Source organism: Sus scrofa, chromosome 9 (genome assembly GCF_054392235.1).
Source record: "Sus scrofa isolate SSC_HxYL_T2T_F1_AM1 chromosome 9, Sscrofa_HxYL_maternal_Yorkshire_Landrace_v2.0, whole genome shotgun sequence".
NCBI classification, from domain to species: Eukaryota; Metazoa; Chordata; class Mammalia; order Artiodactyla; family Suidae; genus Sus; species Sus scrofa.
The window spans coordinates 121,664,946-121,689,992 of record NC_139391.1 but is presented as its reverse complement, the minus strand read 5'-3'; the positions used below and the strand labels follow the sequence as shown (position 1 = coordinate 121,689,992).

At 39.0% G+C, this 25,047-nt stretch overlaps 1 protein-coding gene across 3 annotated transcripts in view; it reads right to left on the bottom strand.

Annotated features, from left to right (window-relative positions):
- Nucleotides 1-25,047, bottom strand: part of RABGAP1L (RAB GTPase activating protein 1 like) — a 657,995-nt gene that overhangs the window by 171,204 nt on the left and 461,744 nt on the right. For all 3 annotated transcript variants that reach the window (NM_001444343.1, XM_084974329.1, XM_013989628.3), the window contains 1 exon segment: nucleotides 18,911-18,952. In NM_001444343.1, the coding sequence (NP_001431272.1) occupies nucleotides 18,911-18,952 (42 nt within the window).

Sequence of the window (25,047 nt, the reverse complement as noted above, 5' to 3'; positions counted from 1 at the left end):
ACTCTGATACAGAAATTGGTACCTAGGGATTGCATTGAATCTGTAGATTGCTTTGGGTAGTATGGCCATTTTTACAATATTGATTTTTCCAATCCAGGAACATGGAATATCTTTCCATTTCTTTACATCTTCTTTGATTTCTTTGATTAAAGTTTTATAGTTCTCGGCATATAGGTCCTTTACCTCCTTGGTCAGGTGTATTCCGAGGTATGTGATTTTGTGAGGTGCAATTTTAAAAGGTATCGTATTTTTGTATTCCTTTTCTAATATTTCATTGCTGGTATACAGAAATGCAACTGACTTCTGAATGTTAATCTTATATCCTGCTACTTTGCTGAATTTATTAATCAGTTCAAGTAGTTTTTGGGTTGAGTCCTTAGGGTTTTCTATGTATAGTATCATGTCATATATACACAATGGAATACTACTCAGCCATAAAAAAGAATGACATAATGCCATTTGCAGCAACATGGATGGAACTAGAGAATCTTATATTGAGTGAAATGAGCCAGAAAGACAAAGACAAATACCATATGATATCACTTATAACTGGAATCTAATATTCAGCACAAATGAACATCTCCTCAGAAAAGAAAATCATGGACTTGGAGAAGAGACTTGTGGCTGCCTGATGGGAGGGGGAGGGAGTGGGAGGGATCGGGAGCTTGGGCTTATCAGACACAACTTAGAATAGATTTACAAGGAGACCCTGCTGAGTAGCATTAAGAACTTTGTCTAGATACTCATGTTGCAACAGAACAAAGGGTGGGGGAAAAAATGTAATTGTAATGTATACATGTAAGGATAACCTGATCCCCTTGCTGTACAGTGGGAAAATAAAAAAAAAAAAAAAGAAAAGAAATTGGTACCTAGGAGTGAGGTGCTGTCAAAACTAAAACATACAACGTCAGTTTCCTTGCTTTGTGGCTGAGTGAAAGACAAGGCAAGAGAACATACACTGCAAGCTGGAAAACTGGTGATCCTTTTTATGCCATGTTACAATACTGGTAAAACTGCTGGCTTGTGATGATCTACAAGGTAGACTACTATGTGTCTATGATACGCGTCACTCTAGAGAAAGTGGTTGGAAAGTGGTCTGTAAACTAAACTGACCATGTACAGTGATCTGGGGCCTCAGAGTTGAAGAATCTAACTCATTCCCCAACAACAAAAGGATAAAAGGCTCTATATCTTTTCATAAGTATCTCTCATTAAGACTTCTCAGCCACAATATAAAGCCAGCCAAGAAGCAAAAATCACATTAAGGGTGTTGCCTTCCCACCCAAACTTGTGGTTTTAGCTGGCCTCAGTGAAATTACTATTAAAATGGGGGAAGAGAATGGGCTGCTAAGACAAACAAATAAACAAGGAGACTTAAGAACTATGTCAAGAAGAAGTCTTTGGATGTGTTTACTCACAATGAACTGACTGAAAGCAAAAAACTAGAAGCCTATCGAAGTATTAAGGGAATGAACTTCCAAAAGAAATCAAAAGACTCCCCCCCCCCCCAAACAGCCTATATTTGATCACTAAAACAATTCAGGCTTTCAAATCTCCACAAGCAGGAAGCAAGCTTTGAAAACCACAGAGCTTCCAAGGAGTGTGTACTCTTGAACACTAACTTAGATGTCGCCAAGGAGAGCAATGGATGATAGCAGAGCTGTTAAGAGATTAGAACCAGCGGGCACAGACTGGCTAATCAGGAAAGCTGCTCTACTGCTAGAGCAGGGGATCTTGTGCATTTCTATGGACCACTGATTATGATGTGTTTCCCATTCTTCCCTCTTCAAAATCAGAGTTTTTACTGCAGTTATACTTTTCTCTACCACTTCTGTACACTGGATGGGAGATGACCAGATACCTTGTCACTGGACTGTGAGGAACCATCCCAAACCCGATAGACAGGACTGCACATTATCCAGAGACCCTTGACTTTTTTTCTTTTTTGGTCACAGCATATGGAGTTCCCTAGACCAGGGATCATATTCAAGCCACAGTTGCAATCTACGCTTTAGCTGCAACTTATGAGGCAATGCTGGATCCTTAACCCATTGTGTGGGGCCAGGGGATGAACCTGTGTCCCAGTGTCCCAGCACTCCAGAGACACCACTCTTCCCATTGCACTAAAGCGGGAACTCCAGAGACTCTTGACTTTGATGAAGTCACTGAATGGGGCTTTTGAATGTCTCCCTTGGGAAGGAGAATGTGTTCACATTTGGGAAGAAAGGTGATAACAGATATTGAATGGTCAGAGGGCCAGGCAAACTACGGCTGACTGTTAATTGCTGTCTAAAAAATTTCCAGGTCACAAGGCTACTGAGCTAGACTGTATTTCCTAGTTCCCTTGAGGCTAAGTGTGGCACAAACAAATATTTTTTTGTTTTGTTTTTGTCTTTTTCTAGGGCTGCACCCACAGCATATGGAGGTTCCCAGGCTAGGGGTCTAATCAGAGCTGTAGCCGCCAGCCTACACCACAGCTCACGGCAACGCCAGATCCTTAACCCACTGAGTGAGGCCAGGGATTGAACCCACAACCTCATGGTTCCTAGTTGGATTCATTAACCACTGAGCCACGATAGGAACTCCTGAACAAACATTTTGTCATTGGAATATGGGCAAAAGTAATGTACTTAAATTCCTCACTATTTGCTTAAAAGGAAATTGTTTGCTTTCTATTTTTACTAAATTTCTTCCCTCTCTCTGAACTGGAACTTGGATATGGCAATGATCTAGTTTTAATCATATACATGAATGAGGACAAAATCTTAGGAGACGGTGAAGCAGAGACATACATGGAATCTAAGTCATTTCATGGAGCTGGGATGCCTGCCTTTCTGGGCAGTCTTCCTCTTTCTGGACTGGTATGCATATGTGAGAGAAATAAACTATCTAATTTAAACCACTGTATTTCTTATGGTTTCTCTTTCATGTGTTCTTTCTCTTCTTAAATAGCAGCTTAGCCCATATGCTAATTAATCAAAGTTACATACACCACAAATAAAAGATTTTGTCCTAAATTCATTTGGTTATGCCAAACTCAAATTTCCTTAGTCAAAGGAAAACAGCAAAGGAGAAAAAAGAGCAGTCTATTGAGTTTTTGGTTATTATAGTTCCAGTAAAAGGAGCATATTTTTACCTTTTCTCAACCTGCACAAACCAAGTACCAAATAAATTTTTATATACTTCACCTGAATTTCCTCTGACTGGTTATCCTATTGTGATAATATCTATCGATTTCCACAGTGAGTCATCAACCCTGTCAGCACTTTAATGAACAAAATTAGTCTATTTCATGCTGAAAAGCAATACCAGCAAAGCTTGCAGATAAAAAGGGTCATAAAAACTTATTGGGCAGTGACATCCTCTGACAAAGACTCTTGATATGATCTCCGATGATCAGCTCACACACAATGGTTGGGCAGAGAAATGGCGTTTGGGTAGGGCATTAAATAGAATTCAGGGATGACTTCATACAACTTAAAGGCTATGAAAGAATAAATGGCTTAGACTGAACTCAGGAATCAAATATTATTATTCTAGCCAGTCAAGAGCAGAGGATATTTTAATTTCGTGACCATTTTTTTTTCTTGGGCTGTGCCCATAGCATGTGGAAATTCCTGGGCCATGGACTGAACCCATGCCACAGCAGCAACCCGAGCCTCTGCAGTAACAATGCTGGATCCTTAACCCACTGAGCCACAAGAGAACACCCTCATGATCATTCTTTCTTTTGTCTTTTTGCCTTTTCTAGGGCCGCTCTCTGCGGCATATGGAGGTTCCCAGGCTAGGGGTCCAATCGGAGCTGTAGCCACCGGCCTATGCCAGAGCCACGGCAACATAGATCCGAGCCGCTTCTGCAACCTACACCACAGCTCATGGCAACGCTGGATCCTTAACCCACTGAGCAAGGCCAGGCATTGAACCCGCAACCTCGTGGTTCCTAATCGGATGTGTTAACCACTGCACCACCACGGGAACTCCCCTCATGATCATTCTTGATAGTGAGTTTGTTTTCATTAGCCTAAATTCAATTACTTGTCAACATAACAATGGTTCCTAGTTGCTCTGGCTCTGTTTCTGTCCTATTCAACTAGTGACATTTTATTTTATTTTTTAATGTTTTTATTATAGTTGATTTATAATATTCTGTCAATTTCTCCTGTACAGCAAAGTGACCCAGTCATACATATATACATACTCTTCTTCTCACGTTATTAATGTTCTATCACAAATGACTAACTATAGATCAGTGTGAAAAAAGTTAGACAGCAGGATCTCATTGCCTATCTCTTCTAACTGTAATAGTTTGCCTCTATTAACCCCAAACTCCCACTCCATCCTATTTCCTCCCCCTCCCTCAACCAGTGATATTTTATTTTATTTATTTATTTATTTATTTGTCTTTTTGCCACTTCTTGGGCCGCTCCCAGGGCATATGGAGGTTCCCAGGCTAGGGGTCGAATCGGAGCTGTAGCTGCCAGCCTACGCCAGAGCCACAGCAACGCGGGATCCGAGCCGCGTCTGCAACCTACACCACAGCTCACGGCAACGCCGGATCGTTAACCCACTGAGCAAGGGCAGGGATCAAACCTGCAACCTCATGGTTCCTAGTCAGATTCGTTAACCACTGTGCCACGACGGGAACTCCCCAGTGACATTTTAAAGCTGGGATGATGATCTTTAAACATGGAGTCCAAGGCATTCAAAACACACTACCTCAAAATATGGTACCTTGGCATACTGAGTATTTTAAGCTGAAGGGGTTTGAGAAAATGACCTCTCCTGACCCCTCCTCCTCTGACCTCCTTACCCCCTTCTCCCTTGAAGCAGGTCAAAAGACCCTTATGCGAGAGGTGCCCTTCCTACACCTGGAGGAAAAAGACACCCTCATCTCCCAGACAGAAGGATCCTGAAAAGAATTCACACAGGCCTCTCAAGGTTTTTCTCAGTTTATTACATTAACTCCTATCTCTCTTGGCCTCTCATATTTCTCCTCAATTGTCCTCTCTTCATCAAACCTAGCATAAAAACACTCAAGTTTAACCAGTTCTTCGGGTCTTTGCTTCCTTTTGAAGATCCCTATGTCAGGTAAAACTTAATAGTCAACTGGTATGCTTTTCTTCCGTTAATCTCTCTTTGTCAATTTAATGCTCGGATCCAGCCCGGGATGCTAAGAGGGTTGAGGAAAACTTTTTCCTCACCTACACAGTCTTCAGAGAACTTGGATCAAAAACTTTCTTCTCATTCCTAGTATGATGTTAACATAGATTTGAGAAATGGAAGCTGATTTCACTACAATTTAAGAGTCTCCCAGTGTTATACAATGTGGAAAAAGCATGGAATTTTTGGTGAGAGCTACTGGGATTGTGCATCAAATGGGAACAATAATCTCTTCTTTATAGAGTAATTAAAGCATGTAACACACACACACACACACGCATGCAGTTTAGGGGTTAAGAACATTGATTTTATGGTAAGATGGGCCCAGTTCTGAGTCTGGTGTGTCATTCACCAAAAGGAATGACTTTAGCCAAGTTATTTGACTTGTCAAAGCCTTTGTTTCCTCATTTGTATATTAGGATGTTGACTCATTATAACCATTACCGGAATTACTGTTAGAATTAAAAGTCATTCATTATGCTAAATGAAATATTCCAGTTACAAGAGGACAAATGCTGTGTAATTCTACTCATATGAGGTACCTAAAGCAGCCAAGTTCACAAAGTAGAATAGTGGCTGCTAGGTGCTGGTGCAGGGGAAAATAGGGAGGGATTATTTAATGGGCTCAGAATTACAATGTGGGAAGATGAAAAACCTCTGGAGATGGATGGTGATGAAGATTGAACAACAATGTGAATATATTTAATGTCATTGAACTATATGCTTAGAAACAGTTAAAATAGAGCATTTATATATGTATATTTTATTACAATTTTTTAAAAAAGAAAAAAATTAAAGGTCATGAATATTAGTTTAAAAGCACAGTGTCATTGGAGTTCCTGCTGTGGTGCAGTGGGTTAAGAATCTGACTGCAGTGGCTTGGGTTGCTGCAGAGAGTTCGATCCCTGGCCCTGGCAGATCGGGTCAAAGGATAATGTGTTTCCATAGCTGCAGCACAGCGGTCTTAATAAAATCAAAAAACACAGCATCAGGCACGTTTTATGTGCTCCACAAATGAGGAGTGTATTACAATTAATTTTATTATTTAAAAAATGCATTGGAGAGTTCACCAGAAATGATAAATGCTGCATAGTTACAAAATTATTGATGATAGGTCATCAGATTTTTTTTATAGAGAGCCAACATATTACTTGGGTGTCTGGAAGCATGTGGTAAGCATAATGGTAAAACAGAAGCACGTGCACTATACACACACCCTCATGTTCACACAGGCATGCAAAGGCATTTCAGTAGTTTAGGACAAATGGGTCGTTCATATTTGAGGATGGGGCTAAAATGGGTTTTTAAGTGAGATTGTAAATAATTTGTTGGTATTTATTTTTAATTGCAACAGACTGATTATTCTTTTGCATCCAATCTTATTATATTGCTCTGAAAATCCTCTTTTGTAAGAGAGACAAAGATTAACTTCAGCCAAGGAGTTAAATAACAAATGTGATAATTATACACACACACACACACACACACACACACACACACACACACACACGTTCTTGCTTTTTAGGGTTGCACCTGTAGCATATGGAAATTCCCAGGCTCGGGGTTGAAACAGAGCTGTAGCTGCCAGCTCATACAGCTACAGCAATGCCAGATTCGAGCCATATCTTTGACCTACACCACAGATCATGGCAATGCCAGATGCTTAACCTGCTTAAGCAAGGACAGGGATTGAACCTGCGTCCTCATGGATACTAGCGGGGTTTGTTACCACTGAGCCACAATGGGAACTCCATGAATTCTTCTTCTTTTTTTTTTTTTTTTCTTGCTTTTTAGGGTCATGCCAATGGGATATGGAAGTTCCCAGGCTAGAGGTTGAGTCAGAGATGCAGCTAACGTCTTACACCACAGCTACAGCAACGCTGGATCCTTAATTCACTGAATGAGGCCAGGGATTGAACCAAATCCTCATGGATACTAGTCAGATTCTTAACCTGCTGAGCTACAACGGGAGCTCCCCAAATGTGATAATTATAAACTGTTTTTTATCTACTCACTAAAGGACTGAAATAGTTGCATGTAGCATAGATAGTGTATGACACACACACACACACACATATTTAGCAAAGATTAACAGTCAGCAAGGTAGAAATTTAGAGCCTCAGAAACCATATTCTTTCATCCTTATTTTGTAAATAAGGAAATTAAGTGCTAGAAAGGATGGATGATTTAAGACTCCACATTAAATTGGTTGCAGAAATGTAATTAAAGCCCTTCAGAACCTCAGCCCCATGCATCACCCTCAAATGCACCACAGCAGAGGGCTGGCCTCAGCCATTCTTCCTCATGCCTCTTTTGCATGCTGTTCACTCTGCCTCTCCTCAACATTTAATCATCTTTGGAAAATCTTTCCTGGTTCCCCCAGAGGGAATTTGATGCCCTGTCTAAAGACTCCCAAAGCTTCCTTTCAGAAGTCCAGCACAATCGCTGAATTATAACTGTCTACCTGTCTGCCTTCTCCATTAGACTTAAGACAACTTGAGGATACACACTGTCAGGTCTGGATGCTCCCACACCTGACCCTAGATCTGTCAACAGTAGGCACTCACCGAATGTCTACTGGATAGGTGACCTGACCAACTACCACAGGCTTCTCCAAAAGGAGGCAGTGAAGCTGAGATCAAGAACACAAGCAGGAAGTTAGCCTTGGAATGAAGGCCAAGCATACATTCATTAAACAAAGGAGCACAGCAGAGATGAAGATGGAGAGGGATTTTTTAAGTAAAAGAGAGGAAAGCTTAAGTGAGTTTGTGCAAAGAGTACTTAGCTTTCTCGCAAAAATAGGAGGACACTGAATTTTATTGTTCCTATCTCTGTCAGGTAACTTCCTATTTCCTAGGATATATTAAATTCATATTAATTATGACAACTTGGAACATGTACATTTATTCTACCATCCTCCCTCCCTGGCATTTTGGATTGTCTTATGAGAAATAAATAACGAGAAATCACTTCCACAAATTTATGGTGTTATGTAATACACACATAGTACTATGACGATAAATTTATCTTTCTGATATAGGTTCCTAATCCATAAAATGTATTATTTCTGGAACTTTAAAAATTTTAAAATTCCTTGAGTATCTTGTAATAGAAGCCCAAATTTGTATTTTTTGGTAGTTTTAGCATTTACTAGATAGCTAAAACCAAACTATGCTCAAACTGAAGACACAATACAGAAAAGTAATAAACAAACTGAACACTCAAACAATAAATTATGTTGGAAGGGGAAACCAATATAAAGGTATGTCACGGAGTTGGAAATGCAGAAGAAATATTAGCCTCTATTTCCGAGAGAGTAGGGTTTTGCTGCCACCAACAGGGCAATAGGTATTCCTTCATGGAAGTTACAAAATGAACCAAGGCACAAAAATCACTGCAAATTCAAAAGAATGTTTATGGGTTGCTTCATTTTTCTCAGGTCTGTAGCCTTCTAATTTTGTAACCTGAATGGCAGCTGCAGAAGCTTTAGTTCTATTTTCAGTCTTTCATTAGGTCACCATCTTCAAGCTCAGAAACAATTTTTTTTTTTTTTTTTTTTAACAAGGATGGTGAATCAAAGACTAGGGAGAACTAAAATCCATTTTCTATTTTCAAGTTGTCTTGCTCTTCACTTCTTGTTCTTTAATCTTGTATGGCATTCAAATATGGTGCTGCAGGGAGAGAGCCTCTGAAGCATGAACTGATCCTTCTTTCCAGTGTCAACAGAAAGGAAAAGAGGAATTGTACTTTGAAAGGGCAAAGGAATACTTAACCAGCCAGCACAGAGCTAAACAATAACTGACTTTTTACTCTCAAATAAACGAGGCCCAATTTTAGAATTTTGAGGTTCTCTAGTTAGACTCTTTCTCTGATTTGAAGATATTAATAGTGGATGAGTTGTACCTTACAAATTAGGTTTTATGGTTCAAGCAACCCCTGGTAATCCGACATGAATTAGCTGAATCACAATCTACACCCCAACCCAGGTACTTCTTTGCTTCCCTTTTCAAGGAGCTCACCTTAACACACCCTTCAGGAAACTACTGGTAATTTTTATAGGTCCCAATGAGCAGCTGGTACAACCTAAAAAATGGGCATTGAGAGGGAGGAGCATAGAAACAAAGCGGTCAACTTAGCAATGAACACGAGGACCATCTCTTTTCTTTTTTTTTTTTTTTTTTGGGGTCTTTTTGTCTTTTTTCTTTTTTTGTTGTTGTTGTTGTTGCTATTTCTTGGGCCGCTCCCCACGGCATATGGAGGTTCCCAGGCTAGGGGTTGAATTGGAGCTGTAGCCACTGGCCTACGCCAGAGCCACAGCAACGCGGGATCCGAGCCGCGTCTGCAACCTACACCACAGCTCACGGCAACGCCAGATCATTAACCCACTGAGCAAGGGCAGGGACCGAACCCGCAACCTCATGGTTCCTAGTCGGATTCGTTAACCACTGCGCCACGACGGGAACTCCCCATCTCTTTTCTAAGTCTGACTGTGAATGCTAACTCTAACGGCACATGTGTTTTCTTTTCCTCCTTGTTCCTTCACTACCACACTGTTTGGATAATTTAGTTTTGAAAGTTTGATGCTTAGCCACACAATGGGATCACCTGGGGAGGTTTTAAAAACAATGATGCTTGGGTCCCACCTAGATATTCAAACGAAATTGTTCTGTACAGCTCAGAATCGGAAAATGTTTAAAGCTAATGCTTACATACAGAAGAGTCTGATGTAGGGTTAAGACTGAGAATCCTTGCTCTTCATAACTCATGAATCGTCCTGCCCTTCTAGTTCTGGAACTGCCTGCATCAGATCTTGAGGGTGGGGGATGGGCGAGAGGAGGAATTCATAAATGTTCAATTTAAATAAATTCCTTGGGACGTAGGTGATTCTTAAGGACCCTAACATTTAAAAACCACTTTGAGTTCTATTGCTGTAGGGACTTACAATATTATGACATAACAAAATAAATTGGGACAATCTCTTATTGTGGGATTTTTTTTTTTTAAGGGGGAGGAGAGAAGTGAGAAGATATTTTATTTGTTCATGTGCATTATAAAGGCTGTCTGATACTACTTAAAACAACTTAAGAAAAGGGACTATGGGTCTACTATCATATCCCTATTCTTAGGCACAGTGTTTGGCTCACAAAAGATATGTAAAAGTCATTTGCTGAATGAACAAATAAGTGAACAAATGTTATTGGTATACCATGCATTCCATGGGTCCTAGGAGAGTTTTGAGTAGGGAATGGTAGATGAGTTGATGGATAACACGTGGAAGCTAACAAAATGATGGGTTATTAAAGGTGAAAAAAAACAAGGGTGCCCTAAAAAAAGGATAGACAGGAGGTTATTTGGGCTGTACTAGGGGCACTGAACAAGAAAGCAGGGTGGGACACACAGGGCATGGCTTATGAGAGAGCGTCCAACTGACTGACAGCAGGGTAAACTGGAATGTATAGACGTGTGCCAAAATAAGAAATATGAAAGGTTACTTCTGTGGAAAGTAACATAATGCCTTTTCTATTAAAGGAAATCTTGGTTACTCCATTTTGCTCTGGCTCCAGCTTCCGCTGAATCAACCCTGCAACCCGCTTCCGCCTTGCCTCTTTTCCCAGTAACAGTTTGTTTCAAATTAGCCAACTGGGAAGAATGTGTGCCCTGACCCGACCAATGGGAAAGGGACAGGTAAATCACCTGCATTAGGGATAAATAGGGGAGGGTCCTTTGTTTGATGCGCACACTTTTTGGAGTGTGCGCGCCCTCCTGCAGAAGTAAAGAGCCTTGTTGAGATTTCTCCTTGTCCACGTGTCTCACTTTCCGACACTGATGACCCGAGCCAGAGTTATTGTAATTTCCAACACTTCTCCTGTGGAATTCCAAACATATTTCTGGAAAGAAAATTTAATGACCTAAAAACCAGGCCTATAGTAGCAGGCTACTGATATGACGGAAGTTTTGAAGCGAAAGACGAGTCCTAGGCTGAGCAACCAGAATCTGTCCCCTGTGGACAGATACTTCAAGATAAAAATTACGGCAGGAGCAAGGAGGAGCTGAGTCCTGCTTAGATAAAGGATAAAAAATCACATGTTTCTCATTCTTGAGGTCAAGGAGACCTTCTGAACCACACATGCACAGAAGGGTCCCTCAGAGGTCAGAGAAAGGAGGGTGCCAGACCTTAGCACAACCTGTCAACTTCTCATAAACCCTTGTGCTAGAATTCTTCTTGGCTAAAAGATGAGCAAGACACAGGGGAGATCCCTGAGTCAGGCCAAATATGGACTCAAGGCCATGGATGTTAGTTGGGTTCGTTAACTGCTGAGCCACGGCAGGAACTCCTTCTCAGCACATATCTTACCTCTTAATAAACACTTCACTTGCCTCACTACTCTCAGTCTCTCTGCCAAATTTTTTCTCTAAAGAGACAAGGACTGGGGACCTACATCAAGCCTGCTGGCCCTTATGGTCTAGTGGTTAGGATTCAGCACTCTCACTCCACAGCCACCTGAGAACAGTTTGGTTAAGGAGAGGGGTGTTACAGGTAAGCATTTAGATTCTATTTGATATGCAAATTTTATATACAAGCTAAACAAGAGAAAAAATAAGTATTGTAATATATTTGCTATTTCTCATGTGATGTGAAATTATGTCTTTCTAAAACCTCAACATTGAAGTAAAGGGAGCAGGAAGGGCCAAATGAATAACCTCTGAGAGAAAAAAACTTTAAATTGAGCAAGTAGATTACATAAAACCAGAATATACAAAGATTCTTCTTTTAAAAATAATAAATCCCTAAAAGTCAATTATGTTTCAATATAGCTGAAAAAAAAAAGAGTAATAGAGTTTCCTAGAAATCTAGTCTGAATCACAGTGATGACAAACACAAAAATCACATGTAAGGGCACAATGGACATTTCCCTAGAATAAGGGGGAAAACTTGACTACTCCTTACAAATGGCAATTTTGATCTTTAGCAAATAATCTGTTTGTTGCTCTAATAGGGTTGAACTGCTACCACATGTGGCAGGAAAAGGTAGTGGTGCTAGCAGGGGTAGTGGTAATCCAGAAATGGAGATCTAAGTAATAAAACTTTTCTGAAAGAAGGTAAATGTGATCAAGAACTAGACAAAGATGTATGCTCTTTCTGCTTTTATTCAACATTGCACTGGAGCACCCTGAGCACCCACCCGCCATGCTGCAGCTGGGTCGCAATTGGGCCAGGCAAGTGTCCTGAGCCTCACTCTCCTCATGCAGTAGCCTAGATGCAACCAGCCTTGGTGGGCGTCCTGAGCCCCACCCAACCTGTGCAGAATCTGAGCCACAACCAGGGTGGTAGAACTTCCCAAAACCACCTTAGCAGAGAAGTGATGGAGTTGCAGCTGGACTAGGTGAGCACCCTAGGCCTTGCCCTCCTCACACAGAAAATGAGCCACAATTTGGCTGGGTGAGTGCTCTTAACCTTGCCTACTCCACACAGAGCTGGGACAGGTGAGCATCCTGAGTCCTGCCTTTCTTCCTCAGTAGTCCAACAGAAATTAGGTCAGCCAGTGCCTCGAGCCCCACTATCTCTGTGCAGCAGAATGGGCCACAATTGAGCAGGTGAGTACCTGGAGCTCCACCTTCCCCTCACAGCAGTCTCAGCCATATCACAACCAGCTGGCTCATGTAATCCACATGACAGACACCTACAGAGGGTCTTGCTCTGCTGGCCAAAAGAGATTGTGCTTCTGGGCCACAGGAAAAAAACTCCTATTCAAGACCGCTCTCTCGAGACTGAGGGAGATAGCCATTTTGCCCAATACACACAGACAAACACCGAGAGGCAGGCAAAATGAGGAGATGGAGGAGTATGTTCCACACCACCAAGAACATGCCAAATCTCCAGAAAAAAGACCTCAGTGGAATGGAGATAAGCATTTACTCTTCATAAAATAGTGACATAAAGATGCTCACTGATCTCAGGAGAAGAGTATAAGAACACAGTGAGAACTTCAACAAAGACATAGAAAATATAAGAATCAAACATAAACGATACTAAAATGAAACATACACTAGAAGGGTTCAACAGCAGAATGGATGAAATATAAGCACAAATCAGTAAGCTAAAAGACAAAGCCAGAGAGAATACCCAGAGCAGCAAAATGAAAAAAGAATTTAAGTGAGAAAATGTTAAGGGGCTTCTGCGACAAAAGCAAGTGGAATAACATTTACATAAAGGGGTTTCAGTAGGAGAAGAGAGAAATAAAAAGCAAGAAAAATTACTTGAAGAAATAATGGCTGAAAACTCCCCTAATCTGGGGGAAGGAAACAGATATCCAGACCCAGGAAGCCCAGAGACTTTCAAATATCTTGAATCCTAAGAGAAACACAATGAGACACATTATAATTAAAATGGTTAAAGTTAACCATTAAGAGACTTTTAAGATCGGAAAACGACGTATTACATATAAGGGAAACCCCATAAGGATGTCAGAAGACCTTTTTTTTAGCAGAAACTTTACAGGCCAGGGAGTTCCCATCATGGCTCAGTGGTTAACGAATCCGACTAGGAACCATGAGGTTGTGGGTTCGATCTCTGGCCTTGCTCAGTGGATTAAGGATCTGGTGTTGCTGTGAGCTACGGTGTAGGTTGCAGACGTGGCTTTGGATCCCGTGTTGCTGTGGCTCTGGTGTAAGCCAGTGGCTACAGCTCTGATTTGACCCCTAGCCTGGGAACCTCCACAAGCCGCAGGAGTAGCCCAAAAAACGGCAAAAAAGACAAAAAAAAAAAAAAAAAAGAAAGAAAGAAAGAAAGAAAGAAACTTTACAGGCCAGAGAGGAGGGGTATAACATATTCAAAATGGTGAAAGAAAAAAAAAAATCCTGACAACCAAGAATTCTCTACCTGGCAAAGTTTATCATTTAGAATTTAGGAAAGATTAAGAGCTTTCTAGATAAGCAAAAGCTAAAGGAGTTTATCACCACTAAACTGGCCTTAGATGAATTGTTAAAGTAACTTCTTTAAACTAACAAGAAAAGACATTAACTTATAATGAGAATATACAAAAGTAAAAATCGCACCAAAAAAAAAGGAAAATAAATACTAAAGGCAATGGATCAATTACTTATAAAGCATATATGAAGGTTAGACAAAATTATTAAAATTAATTAAAAATACAATAATTAAGAGATGCATAAACAAAAAGATGTAAAATGTGTCACCAAAAATATAAAATGTGGGGAGGGTATATACATACAATGTTATATATAAACCCCATTTTAACCCTAAAGAAAAAACTTACAGTAAATCCACAGAAGAAAATGAGAAAGAAATCTAAATATAATACTAAAGAAAACTAATAAACACAAGGGAAGAGAGAAAGAAAAGAAGAAAGGATCAGAGAGAGTACAAAACAATCAGAAAAAAAGATAGTAAATACGTATTTATCAATAATTACTTTAAACATAAATGGACTAAATTCTCCCCAAAAAAGCGTAGCACAGCTGAATGGATTAAAAAAAAACAAGACCTTCTCTATGTTGCCGATAAGAGACACATTTGAGTCTAAAGCACTTGCAGACAAAAAGAAAAAGTGTGGAAAAAGATTCCATACAAACGGAAATAAAAAGGAAGTTGGGGTATCAATATTTATATCAAAAAATAGACTTTAAAACAAAGACTGTAACAAGAGACAAAGAGGGACATTACATAATGATAAAAGGGTCAATCCAGCAAGAGGATGTAACATTTGTAAATAGTAATATACTCATTTAGGGGCATCTAAATATAGAGAGCAAATATTAACAGATAAAGGGAGAAATAGACAGCAATACAATAACAGTAGTGGACTTTAATTATCCCACTTAAATGAATGGGTGGATCATCCAGACAGAAAATAAGGGAACACTGGCCTGACACATTAGTTCAGAATTACTTAATAGACAAATACAACACATTTCATCCCAAAACAGCAGAATAAAGTCTTTTCAAGTGCACATAATAGATTCTCCAGGGTAATTCATGTGTTGGGCCATAAAACAAGTCTTAATAAATTTAAGAAGGTTAAAATCCTACATGTCTCAGAGCATAGGCAGCAGCTACAGCTCCAATCTGACCACTAGTCTGGGCGTGCACACACAGACACACACACACACACAGAGACACACACACACACATGCACACACATACACATGAATCTTTTCCAACCACCATGATACAAAATTAGAAATTAATTACAAGAAGAAAGCTGGAAAAGACACAAACACATGGGAACTAAACCACATGCTATTAAACAACCAATGGATCAGTAAAGAAAACGGAAAGGAGATTTTCAAAAACCTTGAGACAAATGAAAATTCAAAGAATGTTCCAAAATCTTTGGATGCCGGAAAAGCAATTCTAAGAGGGAAGTTCACTGCAATACAGGCCTACTTCAAGAAACAAGAAAAATCTCAAATAAACAATTTAACTTTACATTTAAAGGCGACAAGAACAACCAAAGCCAAAAGTTAGTAGAAGGGAGGAAATATTAAAGATTAGAAAAGAAATAAATGAAATAGAGACAAAAAACAGAAAATATCAATAAAACTGAGAGATATTTACTTGAAAAGATAAACAAAATCAATAAACCTCTAGCCAGATTCATCAAGAAAAAAAGAAAAAGGGGCCAAATAAATAAAATCAGAAATGAAAAAGGAGAAATTATAACCAGTACCACAGAAATAAAAAGAATCATGAGAGAATACAAAGAGAACTGGCTAAGACTGATTCTGGCTAATCATCTCTAAGCTATTATAATGTACCACGCTATGACTACAGTGTTTCCTACAGTAACTGAATTAGATTTGGGGGAATATATTTAACCTACCTAGTGGACACTGTCAACATCCTAAATGATTTAATGATGCTATCTACTTTAGCAAATCATTCTTTTTAGCTCAATTGCTTTCTAGTTACCCAGTAGACCATTTCAAACCCAAAAGAAAGTAGCTCCAATTTAGAATGTAGATATTTATAAACCCATACTGAGCAATAGAGACATTCACCTATATTTATGATGTTTAAAATATTGTAATCCAGCATTGCCTTTGCTAAGCCAACAGACTTTAAGCAATCTGGGGCCTCGATCCCCTCAACTATCAACTAGGGAGAGAATTAGATGGTTTTATCTGACAAAATTTATGATTATCCTACAAATACTGCCTGGACATTTAATGTGTGCTAATGAGATGACCCATGCTAATACTTAGCACACAGCAAGTGCTCCAGCAATGTTCCTTCCTTTTCTGATTCCCCTTATCACAAGAAATACAGAGAAATCTAAAGTCCCTCTGCAGCTATACTGAAAATTTGTTAGGCTGGATTTATAAGAACTTTGAATAAGTTCGTTATTTTCATATAAACAAGTTTATATTCTTTTATCTGACAGATTAGATTAGAAGGGGAAAGTTAGCCATATGTGTTTGAGGTATTCCTTTTCCCAGTGGGGGCAATTAGATCAATTAAGCACACTTCAATGCAGCCTGTATACACGGTTTCTATCTTGGGTCAGCCCCAGGATTCAAACAAGCAAGAGAGATAACTATAAATCAATAGCAGTGAGAAAGCTCTCCTTTCTATCTTCTCTAACTAGACAAATTCTCCAAGATAATATCCGATGAATGTCCTTGTACTGCTAGAGAAAACACAAAAGTCTTTCTAATGGCCAGCGAATGTCCTCCGCACAGGCATGTCAGGGTTTAAATGGCCAAAAGTAAGTGAAAGTCATAGAATCAAGTCCCCCGAATCTTTCAACCAGGAGGGTAATTTATCAGATGAATCAAGTTTTAGGCTGACATAGAGTACAGAGGGGAAGTCCTGAGTTATCCTCAAAAGACAGACAAAGCATGGACTGAGAGCGCTAGTAAGGAAAAGTCACTAAAAAGTGAGGAAAGGCATCTTGGGAAAGATGTAATATTGGAGATAAAAAAAATTAGACATGATAAGAAAAATCAGAACTTTGTTGGGCTTCCTTATATATACTTTATGATTCAATATTGTTTTTAGTCTGAATTATAGAATACCCTTACTGCTTAAGCATTCTAAAAGTCTTACTCCAGCTCTCTGCAGAAGGCAACTTAGAAAACTTTTGGTTTTGATTTGTTTTAATGACAAGAAAAGAAAAAAAAAAAACAACAACTAGAAGTAGAGGTCCATGACTTCATTGAAAGATATATGCAAAGACCTATGTGTTACTGTATTTAAAATATTTCCCTTAACTTAAACTAATTTCAATTTCATATGAATTGTTCATATCTAAACTCTAAATGACTTAATGAAAGGGAGTTCCTGTTGTGGCGCAGTGGAAATGAATTTGACTAGTATCAATGAGAATGCAGGTTTGTTCCCTGGCCTTGCTCAGTGGGTTAAGGATCCAGTGTTTCCATGAGCTGTGGTGTAGGTCGCAGACTCGGCTCGGATCCCATGTTGCTGTGGCTGTGGTGTAGGCCGGCGGCTACAGCTCCAATTAGACCCCTAGCCTGGGAACCTCCATATGCCAATGGAGCGGCCCTAGAAAAGACAAAGAAAAAAAAAATTAAAAAAAATGACCTAATTAAAAACTTGAATTACATTTTATGAACTTCAGGAAAAACAAATGCTTAACAGAATAAAAGATAAGGAAGGAGCAGCAGCCGACCTCTTGAGTTGAGCAGGGCCCATATTATGTGATAGATACCTTTGTTTTGGATCAAGATATTTAATGATTAAGTATGGAAGCTCTCCTAGAATATCAAGAGGTTCCCTGAAGATTCAAGTCATTATGCTTTAGATATCTGGAATAATTATGAGGAATCCAGTAACAAACTCTGTATTACCTTGTGAATATAATTGTAGTCACAATAATGACAGCTACTACTTATTGGACAATAAAATTTTCTAGACAGTATGTTAAGGACTTTTATGTATGCTCTTATTTAGCAATCTCACATATTAGTTTTCTTTATTATCTCAAAATTCAGGATCTGAGTACAACGAGTAATTTGCCCAAGGTCATACACTAGAGCTGAAATGAGAACCAAATCTGTCCGAGTTTGGTGCCTGAGATTTTAACTACATTTTGCTGGGAAAAGGGTGAGCCTGCATCCTTTTATAAACGAGGCAATTATTACCTTTAGTAACAGAACTTCATCTTTAACTGGAGGACAAAAACCAAGGAGGTTATTTTCAACAACTCTGTAGCAAATGTCTTGCTGTTACCACACTTTTAAAGCTGCAGTGATATGTTGATATAAAATCCAACAAGGTAATTATAATTGAATTCTAACATGTCTTATAAATTTCTAGCTCTCTGAGAAAGAACTTCAAACTGAAATGTAGCAGTTTCTTTTTTAGTCAGTGTATTACAGAAGCTTTCTAATAATTCAATTACATGTTTAAGTACCGCCAGGGATGTTATAATGGTAAGAAGTATTTTAAGAAAAATGCTGGCATCATTTTGACAGAAAATAGGTTTTAACTCTCTCATATTATACAACTAGAATGAATAGAAACATCTTAATATGTTACTAGAAAGAGGCTACGATGGCAAGATTAAATGGATGATAAGGGGAAAAAAGAAACAAACAAGAACAAAAAAGAATGGGAGAAGGAGAGAGGATCAGAGCTTCTCAGAGAAGTCTTTTTTTGGGTTCAAGAATCTAGAATGAGTCAAAGGCTGTAAACTGAATGATATCCAGTTAAAAGGGCAGAGGAGTAAGTCAGTTTGGTAACTTAAACATTTAAAAACAGGCTTACCTTTAGGAGAGCCAAGGCTACATGAAAGATTATGTTCAAACCCTGAAATAGGAAAAAAAAAAAAAGTCAAAATCAATACTGCTACATCTATCACTATTTTATTAAGTATTTTCCCAAGACTTCCATAATTTTTAATAAAATCCTTCTTTACGTCTGTAATAAAAATCCCTAATTGTTTTCATTTTCACATACAATAATAATCAAACCATGTGATTTTTTTTTCTTTTTTGGCCACTGTGGCATGTGGAAGTTCCTTGGCCAGGGATTAAACCCATGTCACAGCAGCAACCTGAGCCACAGCAGTGACAACGCTGGATCCTTAAGCCACTGAGCCATGAGGCAAGACCAAAACCATGAGATTTTTAAAAAGACATTCTCCTTCTTTGAGAGGTTTGTTATAAATTTTAGGTGCTATTCAATTAATGCTCACATAAAATTACTGTTTTTACAATAAATTATTTTTCTTCAATATATTTTTGGCCTAAGGCTTGTAAAAGTCAAAGTCCTTAAAATGGCAGTGACACTGAAGTCTAAAACTGTTAATTGAAATTTGTAAGTCCTTTCTGTACAATATGGTTAAACTGCCAGTGGCAGACAAAATGGAATAAAACAAAACAAAGAACAAATTGTTGCTGATAATTAGGATAGATTGTATGTGTGGAACTGTTCCACTACAGTTCTTATTTTTTGTTTGTTTTAGTGCTTGCTTAAAAGGAGTACTTGTACACCTACAGGTGGTAATAAGGGGCTACCTACTAGACTTCTTTGTCCTTTTTGTTCAGAAAACCAGAGCAAAATTTCTTTAGGAATAAAGAAGTTTGCCAAGAAGCCATACTGGAGCTGAATTTTGACTTTGAGTTCAGCCCAGTGACTCTGAAGAGATGTTGAGATGTTATACTTGAGAGACAGGAATCATAAATGTTTAGGATGGCAGTGTCAGAAACAAAATTGCCGCAGAATACACTGTTTCCGTTTCATGAAAGTTATCATACATGAAAAGAAAGACCTTTTCTTTTCCTTTTTTTGTCTTTTTACCTTTTCTAGGGCCACTTCCCGCGGCACATGGAGGTTCTCAGGCTAGGGGTCAAATCGGAGCTGTAGCCACCGGCCTATGCCAGGGCCATAGCAACTCGGGATCCAAGCCGCAGCTGCGACCTACACCACAGCTCATGGCAATGCTGGATCCTTAACCCACTGAGCAAGGGCAGGGATCAAACCCGCAACCTCATGGTTCCTAGTTGTATTCGTTAACCACTGCGCCACGACGGGAACTCCGAAAGACCTTTTCAAGCTTGAGGTGACATCTCCCAGAAGTCCAGGGTCTATCAGATGCGCTCTCTTCAGCTTGGTCACAAATATAATCTATCTGCCTTTTGGATATGGAGCTGCATCAGATGTGTTGTGCAAAGAACTTCTAATAAACCATCCTTTTACTGTCTCCAAAGTCAGAAGCAGGGATTAGGACCAGGTACTCAGAGTTCATTTCTGTCATAATTTGCTAACCTTTCAATCTCACTACCAAACACAGGATGTAATGGTAGAAGGGATGAATAATAAACTTAAGATTTTTGGTTGAAGGTTTTGGGTGTCCTCAATTCTTTGAGAAACCAAAAAAAGTGGGAAGTATAATCAGGGGACAAAATCAAATTGACACAGTCAATCGCTACTCCAAGCAATGATTATAGGCTGTTTTTTGGGGGGAAGGTTAGCTTTTAGTTTTGCTTTTTTTTTTTTTTGCTTTTTAGGGCCACGCCTGTGGCATATGGAAGTTCCCAGGCTAGGGGTAGAATCAGAGCTACAGAATCAGAGCTACAGCTGCCAGCCTACACCACAGCCACAGCAACATAGGATCTGAGCTGCATCTTCGACCTACACCATAGCTCACGGCAATACCAGATCCCTGACCCACTGAGTGAGGCCAGGGATTGAACCTGCATCCACATGGATACTAGTCAGATTCATTTCCACTGAGCCACAATGGGAACTCCTATAGACTGGTTTTGATCATAATTACAAAAAAAAAAAAAAAAAAAGACCACTATAAGAATCATAACACCACCAACGACAATAACAATTTAAAAAACTTGGGTTACAATTACGCAGTTTTTGCTTTCCTAATCTAAAGTTGGATCCTCACCCACTAGCTGCTGCCCACTCCTAGGCTCTCCTCCATATTCTCCGCACCCCCACATCACAAGTGCTAGGTGTAGTGAGTCCTCACAACCTGAGTGCTTGTCACTTTGCCATCAAGACTAAACCCATAGCCCCTCTGATTCTTGCTTTTTGAGTCACTGCTGGAAATAGAAGCACCTCTTGTCTCTCTTCCCTAATCCTGGTAATACTCTGCTGCCTTCTCCTAAGCCGGGCTCCCACTCTCCGGTCTTCCCCAGATCTCTTCGGGTGGCTCCACTCCTTGTTCAGCCTGCCCTGCTATGTCCTCAACCTCCCTGCTAAACATTTCCCCCACCTTCCTGCTTTCACGGGAAGAGTGAAATCTCAATGATCCACATAACTAACTGTTATGATTCCTGTTTTTCAGAATATGAACTTGACTAACCTAAGGTTATATGTGTATTTAGTAGCAGGCTAAGATTATCCGCTAAGCCTTCTGATATGTAATTTAACAGCATTTCCGCTACACAGTGCTGGTGCAATGTACATAATAAGTGCTTGATGACCAAATGGTTGAACTTTACTAGCTAGTCCAAATTTTCTAGGATTTATTCTTTCCCCTATGGATGTAACTAAACCAATTTCTAGAATCATCATCAAATGAAAGTAAGAAACCCTGCTCTTCTATTATCTCAAAGTCAAACTATTGGACAACTGAGCTATAAAAACACAAACAAGAACCTAGAGAAAAATGTTCTAAATAACAGCATCAGCTCTCACTAATAAGAAGAAAAAAATTTATTCAAATTTAAATTTCATATCTACTTAGAATTAATTTGGTAATATGATTTTATAGTTTATAGACAATCCAAGTAAAAGACAAAGTATGTGCTAGACGGGGTTGGTTAGGAGAGAGAGTTGCCAGAATTAAAATATTAGATCTGACAATAAATAGAAGATAAACTTAAAAAAAAAAAAGTAGTTGTTTGGGCCCATTTAGTAGAGCCAATAGCCTTTCAACAGTTAACATTAGTTCACTGTGATAATCTCAGCAATGTTAGTGAATGCTTACATTATGTCTGAAATACTGTGCTTAAGAAGTTTAGCATGTGTTTTAAATAAAAAGCTGATAATTTCTTGTTAACTTTGGGAAGCGAAAGTTTTAATTATCAGAAAAATTTATATATATAAACTCTTTAAATATATTCATAATAATAAAGTATTATTGTACCTGCTGACCTGAAACCCTAGACAGTATCCATTAAAATCAAGAAAAATAAAGACTTTACAAGCCTAAAACTAAAGGTTTAGTTTAATAAATACTGTTTACTTAGTAGAATAGTATGACTTGACTCTGCAAAAAAAAAAAAAAAAAAAAAAAAAAGTTATTTTCAGACCTCTGAGTTGTTGGAAATCAGGAAAAACTTGCTATTTGATCAAATTCTTTATTTCACTACAAAATGTATCCTGATTTCCTAAGAGGAAAGCAGAAAAAGCAGCCTTAGTTAGATGTTTTTAAACATCTATTGTTTTCTCTTTAATTTTTTAATTTTTAAAATATTTTTTAGTCTTTTTTTTTTTTTTTTTTTTTTTTTTTGTCTTTTTAGGGCTGCACCCTTAGCGTATGGAGGTTCCCTGGCTAGGGGTCCAATCGGAACTGTAGCCACTGGCCCATGCCAGAGCCACAGCAATGCTGGATTTGAGCCGCATCTGTGATGTACACCACAACTCATGGCAACACCGGATCCTTAACCCACTGAGCGAGGACAGGGATTGAATCTGTGTCCTCATGGATGCTAGTCAGGTTCACTAACCGCTAAGCCACGATGGGAACTCCTATTTTTTTTCTGTTTTAAGTAAGACATCCCTATTTAGGAATACGGTTAGAAATATCATTAAGTTATTGTAACTTTCCACAGTCTAGCATTTGGGCACTACAAACAAGTTGGTTTTAAGATGACAATGTCAATGCAAGCTTTGGTCTCAGCCTGCTAGCCAACAATAAAGTGAACTATAAGGGAGCCACCCCTTACTCTTCCAAGCCACCATATGAAATAAATCCTCCATTATTTCATTGTCCACTGACTCTTACATGGTCCAACTTTTGCCTAATTGAGCTGAAATATATTTTTTGAAATACATTTTAAAAAGAAAAATATCATATTTTCAAAATGCCCCCCCTTTCAGAAATATGTAATCTGTAGCAGTTTGTTTGTTACTGAGGAGGTAAATAAGTGTTCCTACTAGGACTGAAAGAGTTAAAGTATTTGAAGAATTATTAAGAGTAAAAATAATACACACATTGTTATAGCTACTTATTATTTATAGCGTGAGGTCTAACTTCAAGAGCCAGATAATATGTCAGAGTCAACATCCACTGAATGTTTTCTACGTGCCAAGATCTAAATTAATTACACTAAAAACACATTCCTATTTAATCCCATAACAATGCTAAATTACACTTAACCCACAAAGAACTTAAGATTTAGACAAGTTAAACTAATTGGCCAAGGTCACAGAGCTATTTAGTAGATTTTAACTTACACAGTGTAACTCTCTAAGTCATATTCTTAGCCACTAAGTTAGAGAAGATGGCTCAAGGAATAAATGAATGAATGAATAATCCCTTAGCTGGGCATTATTTAATCTGTCCTCTAATTCCTAAAGGATTAAAGCGATTCTTCCCATTTAAAGGCAAGTACTTTTTAAGAGTGGAGAGGAGAAATAGGTAACTTATACCAAAATAAAAAACTTTTTTTTGGTCATGCACAAAAATTGGTTGACTGTTTGTAGGATGTGAAGCAAGAAAAACTCAGCTTGCTCTGAAAAGAATGGGTCACCACCTTCTTCCAGTAACAAGCAGACTGAGATCAGCCCTGTGTGTATGAAGAAGTGGTTCCTTAACTGATTGCAAAGCTGCTGTTTCAAAATTCAGGCAGAATCTTCACTTTAAAGAACACCTACAAGTAATTGCCCCAAATTAAATAATTGCTCCCAAGTGCAGATCATCATGTTCCTGGAGAGGCCAACAAGTGAGCACCCACAATCTTGAATAAAGGAAGGCTGACAGCAGAGCACTTGCTGGAACAAAGACACTGAACATTTTGGCTCTGATGAGCAGGCAATCGTGGGCTCAGAGGGAGCTGACAGATTGTGTGAGAAGCTGTCAAAAACTGCACTGACAGCACTGAGAACAAATGCTGAAAAGGTAGTGTCAAAAAGTGCCAAGTGTGCTTCAGCACCTGGGTCCTTAGGGATCAAAATAAAACGGAAATAAATAGAATGTGGAAATGGAAATCCAAACAAGGTAGTGAAAAAGGATCAGACCATGTAAATGGAGCAGGCTCCCAGACAAATGCAACTCAAACTAGAAGAAATAAGCGATTGCTCTGTCTGACCCACCCAACATAGGACACAACACTCCAGGAAGGGGCAACAACTAAATAAGACAGCATCTAAAAAGTATATCAAATGAAGGGAGTTCCCTAGTGGTCTAGTAGTTAGGATTTGGGGCTTTCACTGCTGTGGGTTCAATCGTTGGTTGGGGAACTAAGATTCCACTTCAAGCTGCTGCATGCCACAGCCAAAAAAAAGCATAAAAAACTACTGAGCACTTGCTAAGTACTCAGTAAGTGCTAGTCATTATTATTAGGTTGATATATTTATCACCTGCCATTTCTGGTGTTTTGTATATATATCTTCACTACTTCTCTCAGTAACTCTAAGGCATATGTGTTACTGCTGCCGTTTTAGGGATGAGAAAACTGAGGCTCAGAGACATCACACTATCGGTAAACGGTAAAGCCAGGACTAGAATTTACGTCTAACAGCAACAACAACAAAACCCATGCTTTTTTTCACTGATTCCATTTTTACTGCAAAGTCATGAGATTTTGGTGAGCTATCTGTGATGAATTAAAGATGGTCATAAGCCTTGGACACTTCCCCCACTGAGAGGTGGGGTCTTGGTCCTTTCCCCTTGAATCTGGGATGACTATGCTACCTCTATGACCTACAGAAGATGG